General features: G+C 34.0%; 1 protein-coding gene across 1 annotated transcript; it reads right to left on the reverse strand.

The window, feature by feature from the left end:
• Nucleotides 1-1,712: 1,712 nt before the first annotated feature.
• LOC120203620 (ACT domain-containing protein ACR8-like) lies at nt 1,713-4,366 on the reverse strand. The gene is made up of 7 exons (XM_039203860.1): nt 4,108-4,366; nt 3,871-3,916; nt 3,600-3,714; nt 3,433-3,500; nt 2,768-3,334; nt 2,569-2,673; nt 1,713-2,477 (listed from the first exon to the last, which is right to left on the reverse strand). The coding sequence occupies exons 1-7, from the start codon at nt 4,167-4,169 to the stop codon at nt 2,061-2,063; spliced, it is 1,380 nt and encodes a 459-aa protein (XP_039059791.1). The 5' UTR covers nt 4,170-4,366; the 3' UTR covers nt 1,713-2,060.
• Nucleotides 4,367-6,313: the final 1,947 nt, after the last annotated feature.

The following is a 6,313-nucleotide window of genomic DNA, read 5'->3' on the forward strand; positions in this document are numbered from 1 at the left end:
AGTAGCCATAACTTTTGGACCAATTGTTGCAGTTAAATTATCAGATACATTATATTCTAAATCTGTTATGGGACCTCTAATAATCTTCTAAATCGTTGGCTGTTCTGCATGTCAAGGGGAATAGGAAAGACAACTTACCCTAATGGCAATACAGACAAAGCAAAAGTTTCAGTATTAGGACAACAATAACGATAAACAAAGGTCTTCTAACATTGGTTTTCTAGTCATTTAGTTTTATTTTATAGAGGTGCTTAATTTATCAAATACATAAGCTTTGTTAATGGGATTGGTTCAAGTGGTAAACAGTTTGACATCACTTAAATAGATCTCAAGTTCGAGTACTTATATATGCAGAAAATCCCTACTGCGAGACTCACCTATCAAAACCAGGGATACGACGCAGGTCGGTTCAGATTTGAAATGTTTCACATTCATTTATAACGAAGAGCTCATGGAATAACTCTTACCACAACAACAGCTGGTATATGCAAAGTTATTAAATGTTGAAGACTTTATAATACCATCTAAAAAGTTTGGGCTACCAGATTTTTCTAAACACCTAACCTTCTCTGTCCTTTTGAATGACTGGCCACTGTCAACTAAAATAAGTTCAATTTGGATTTTTGGCCACTTGATTTGATTCAAGTAGTTGGATGGATTTAGGGATGATGGGCTGATTAGGTTAAATACTTAATACCCCTACCTCCTATGCTAAATGAAATGCTACTAAATTTAGTTAGAAGAGATATTTAATTTACCATTGTTAGAAATTTATAAGCAAAAAACTAATTAAACAAATATCAACGTAAAATAAAATGTGTAAGAAACAAAATATAACGCAGTTTAATTTTATCTACCTTCACGAATGAGAAAACAATAATTCATTACATAAAGATCAAATGTGATATTCATGTATCAAAAACTCGATATATGTACCAAAACTTAATGTATGCCAAAACACTCACAATATTTTTACAAAACTATCTCGACAACGTAGACTTCAAAAATTACAAATATTTAAAATGATTGAATCTCTTTAAAATAATTATCATAATTCTAAAAAATGACATACAATCTCTATTTATAGAACAAATACATGGTAACTGAAAATTTGTATGTAATAAAAAAATTTAATTAAATAAATTTAATCGTCAAATAATTTTTAATTATTAATATTATAATAAAATCTAATTTATTTTCGAACGAAAATTTGATCAACACCTGACAAGTTTCGTAATTACTTTTTACATAAAAGCAAGATACAAATATGAAGGGGGTTGAATCACAAAAGAAACAGTAAATTTATATCCCCACCCCTCTTAAAATCCGTCACTTCTCTTACTGCTTTCCCCTTTTGATTGATTCCAAGTTGATTACATTATATACTTATAGATAGATGTGCCGGTAAGAGAAGATCAAAAGAAGCATCTTTAATGTATTACATATTAGGGCAAGGTATTTTTTTTTAAATTAATTATTGATAATTATTGTTCTATTAATCAATTAATTCAAATTAAATTTTAATTCAAATTGAATTTTACAGAGATTCTATTATGGGAATAACCTTCTTTAACTCAATTTGTTATATTCACTAATGTGAGATTTCAAACCTAAATCTAATACTAACACATCATCATATTAGACGTTGATAAAGAACTGCTTTTAAATCTTAATCAACAAACAACATCCAGCGAAAATAGTAGACATAGACTAAATAAAAGTCGAACATTATAATTAATACTTAAAAGTGGTTATGTACAAATGTTGTGTGATAATAATAAACCAATTTTTTTTCTTCTACCTAATCTTGTTTTTCTCTCTTCAACCAGCAACAAATCTATGGCATAAAATCACAAACCCCACAACACCAATGTGTTCCCACTTCTCATTCAAATACTAGCCCCAAACAAAGTATAAAAAATAGGTGGAGTTGTGTTCCAATCTTGTCTATATGATTCTATCTATCCAACCACCCCAAACTAACTATAACAACAACAACAATCACCAAGTTCCAGCTTTTTTTTTCATATGTACACAAAGGCCATATCCCAAACCTTTAATCAAAGAACATGCCATTTGCCAACCAATGAATCAAATCTCTCCTGCAGTTTCCACTCAAGATAGGATTTAATCAACCCCAAGTTGTATAGATTCCTTCTCACTAGGCTCCCAAGTGATAACAAAACTGCCCCACCAACCCCTACTGCTTGCGCTTCGCTTTCAGCCTTTTCATAATAAATCAAAGGCAGCTCCTTTACCTTTAAGTTTGCTAAACCAATCTTTTTTCTTACCGATTCGATGATTTTGGGGTCTGCTATGTTCCCGGCTGCATCCGTTACATAAAAAACGTTTAGAGCCATGTCACTCGTGGTTGATATTTCGGCTCTCGTCAAATTGAGACCGTTTTCTCTAAACGTTCGAGTCACATCTGCTAATAGACCCTGTTTATCGGATGTGTGTAACTCCAGTCTTACTCCCTGAAATCACGAAGCTATACTGCATCAATGTCTGGAATACTTGATGAGCACCTAAAGTGAATATTCAAAATGTTTTCGGATAGAAATATACCTCGGATGCTCTCCTTTCAACTGCAGCTTGTAAACATTGTATTAACCGATGTCTTTCAGGTTCCGAACTAATCGGGGTTCCATCTATGTGTCTAACGTAAAATTCCTTTAAGAAGGATAAACAAGTTCAAGTTAACGAACTGAAATCATGTAACCAAAATCTTAAAACAAGATTTATTAATGATGAAACATTTAAGTACCATATACGCTTTGTCTCCGGATGTCTTGATAGTAGCATGAAACACAACATATTGCATGTCTGTCAAAGTGCAAACAACATCAAACAAAAGCTTGGTTCGGTCCTTGCACTGAACATTCACAACTGAATAAGCCCTCTCCACCCAATTCTGCACAGTGACCACAGGCAAATCTGACTTATGCTGTAAAATAGGTTTTCTTTCGTAGTCTCGATCATCAAACATCATTTGATGTAACCTTCTCTCAGTGTGTGTTACAGCCATAGAAATCGAGGTTCTTGCACTACGGATATCGTTGTTTCCCTTCAAGACATTCCTTAAACGTGCTTCTATTTTGTCGATTTGTTGCGAGTCCTCAATTGGGGACCCTGAATTGCAGTCTTTTACGAAAATCAAAGATGCAATGCGACCATTGTGAGTCCATACTTTTGCATCCACCACAGCGCATTGCAGGTCAGCTAAAACTGCAAATACTTCTGATAAAAGACCGATTCTGTCGGTTCCAGTCAGTTCCAAGGCTTTTAAACCATTAAATCCATGACTTGTATCAGGATGAGTGTTCTCAAGGGACTGTAATCCAAAGAAAAACAAAACAATCATCAGTTTTACTGCAAATTAATTAAGATAGTAAAGAATGCATTGAAATGAAGAGGAAAAAGAAAAACTACCTGTTCAATGTAGCTAATAACGCTCTCATCAGTTAATTTATTTCCGTTTAAATCAGTCACATGAAAAACTGCAACAACAAAAAAACAGAAGGAAAAATGCAATTAAAATGTGAAGAGCAAACTTTTATGTAGCAAATCTTCTCTTTTTTTAAGTAAATTAAGCTTACCATCCATGAACCATTGGCCATCAGATGAAATGTAAGCCTTCTTAATTGAGAGATTCAGATCTGTTAAAACCTGAACAGCATCCAACAGAATTCCATGTCTTCTAGCACTATCAACCTGAAAATCAAAGCAACGAGGAGCTGGAATGAATCGGGGCTTTGAAAATTCAAAAGAAAACATGAGACCGGCAAGTCAAAATTTTAGGCAATATAAAAAGAAAAACAATACGATATGGGCGGTGTGTTCATATTTGAGATGTTTGTAGAAGCGAACCTTGACAAGAGTTGCAGTGGGGCAAACAGCATTGTCAATCACAACCCTGAAAAATCAACAAAATTAATGTTAAGGTCGGGTAAATACAGTTTCTGGTTGAAACTTCAAATTTCTGGAAGAAAATAGTATGGAACGGATCGTTGAAAATTCAAATAAGATTTCCAAAGACTCTGGGTAATCTATTAAAAACCCCAAAAAATTGCTTTAAAAATTATAATTTAGTGGGACTAAACAAACCTGGGTGTACTCATCCTTACAACAAGCTTTTCATATTCATCAAGACAAGCATGCCACTCCATTTTTTCTCTTCTTGTTCTGGATTTCTTTCTTCTTTGATTGTTGTTTGTTGAAGATGCTAAAAAAATATGGAAATTTGACAGCAAAAACAAGCCTTTTAAGTGTAGAAAGCTGGGAAACAACAAGGGTATTGGGTGAATGAAACAAGGCCAAATGCCAGATACTCGCAAAACTCTTCCCACTTTGAATCCCTTAGACTAAATCGCCATTAGCAACCTCCCACCAAACTCCTCTTCTTTTCTCCCTTGTTTATGTCTCTAGAAAAAAAAAATTGGAGAGTTTCGAAGCGCAAAGCACGCCTTGTTCTTAAGCCTTAACCTTCCCTTATATATGTATTTTTCATTAAATAAATATTTTTACGGTAAAGTACACAAATGGTCCCTTGACCATAGTGTATTATTTTATTGAGCCACTATCTATTAAAAATTACAAAATGATCCTTAAAATATAGGGCGTTGCTTTATTAAATTACTTGATTATTCATATGTTCTAAACTCATTATTTTCCGTTAAAAAATTGATCGCAATCTGAATTAGACGTTAACTTGATAGTTGAGGCAGTGACAGATCTAGAAATATTTTTTAGGATGGGTATATTTATATAAATAACATAAAATTTTCATATAGATACAAATAAAATTTTTAGGTGGACACACTTAGTAAAATGAACAACTAACATAAAGAAATTTGAATTTCAGGGTGGGCACATGCTCACCCTGGGCAAAGCCTATATCAGCCACTGAATTAAGATATGTTAAAATATAATCTCATACGACTATCATATATCATTTAACATGTTAACATCATATAATTGTATAGTCAGATGATCATTTTGTAACTTTTAATAGTTAAAAGACTCCACGAAGTAACGTCATATAATTAAAGAACCAATTTATAATTTTTAATAGTTAAAAGAGTAAAATAACATACTATAATCAATGGGTCTTTTGTGTATTTTACCTTACCTTTTATATCTAGATGGGAAAACAAAGGAGAGAGGGTCACATGGCGGGAGTAACTCCTGCCCGATGAATATGCCCGCGGTGACCTATCACACACTCCCATTCCATTGGTCAACATTAATTCCTCACGTGTCGCTTGACCCTCGGTCGTGGTAATTCATAAGTCCAGCTCGGATGCCACCTGTACTAGCAGAATTGAAGAGTATAATGTGATTGACGGTCATGGATCTAGCCACGTCGATAAAGTGGGACCTTCTTCGCTTGATAATTAAGTTTTAGTTTTGCCGACCGGAATTATGACGTCCTCACGTGACAACACCTCGTTCCAGGCTAAATTACATAACTGACACCGTTTGTTTTTAATTTTATTTTTCTAACACCGTTCGACCAATATTTCCAAAACTAGCACCCTTTCTGCTGAGTTGGCAAAGGCGCGTCCTCGGGGGCGCGCTTTACCCGTGTTTTCGCTGAGTTGGATGCCACGTGTGAAAGGCGCGTCCCCGGGGACGCGCCTTTGCCATATCAGCAGACACGTGTGGAAGGCGCATCCCCGGGGACGCGCCTTCCATTAAATGTCATAAATGCCCCCATCCGTTTTTCCTAACTACCCCTCCTCCTCCCCTATATAAACCCCCTCAACCCTCACTCATTCTTCACACCAAAATCATCTTCTCCTCTCTTATATAACTCAAATTCTCCAACTATTTGAGTTTTAAATTTGTTATTAGTGGTAAAAAATTTATTTTTATGTTAGTATTTTTTTAAATAGTTATTATTTTTTATATTAATATATTTATGTAAATATTATTTTTTTATTAAAATAATATTTATATAATTATTATTTATTTAGAATTATTAATTTTTTTTGCTAATTATATTGTTTTGTCTACAGTTATAATGGAAAACGAAATGCTGTTGCGATTGGATATTGATCATATCTCCAGATATAATTAGAATATTTTATTTATTTGAATTGTATATTTATATTTCAGTTTCAGTGGATACCTTATGCGAGCGATGAAGTGAAAGCTTGCATCCCACCCCACCTTAGTGGGTCATTAGAGGTATGGATATCGGTTATACCTCTTATATGTTATGCTATTATTGAGTGGCATCCAGTTGATCGCGTGCTCCGTCAGTATGGTTGTACGCAATATATTCCTGGAGCTCCTAGAAATTTAGACG

The sequence above is a fragment of the Hibiscus syriacus genome, unplaced genomic scaffold (assembly GCF_006381635.1).
Source record: "Hibiscus syriacus cultivar Baekdansim isolate YM2019G1 unplaced genomic scaffold, ASM638163v2 tig00010204_pilon, whole genome shotgun sequence".
In the NCBI taxonomy this organism is placed as follows: Eukaryota; Viridiplantae; Streptophyta; class Magnoliopsida; order Malvales; family Malvaceae; genus Hibiscus; species Hibiscus syriacus.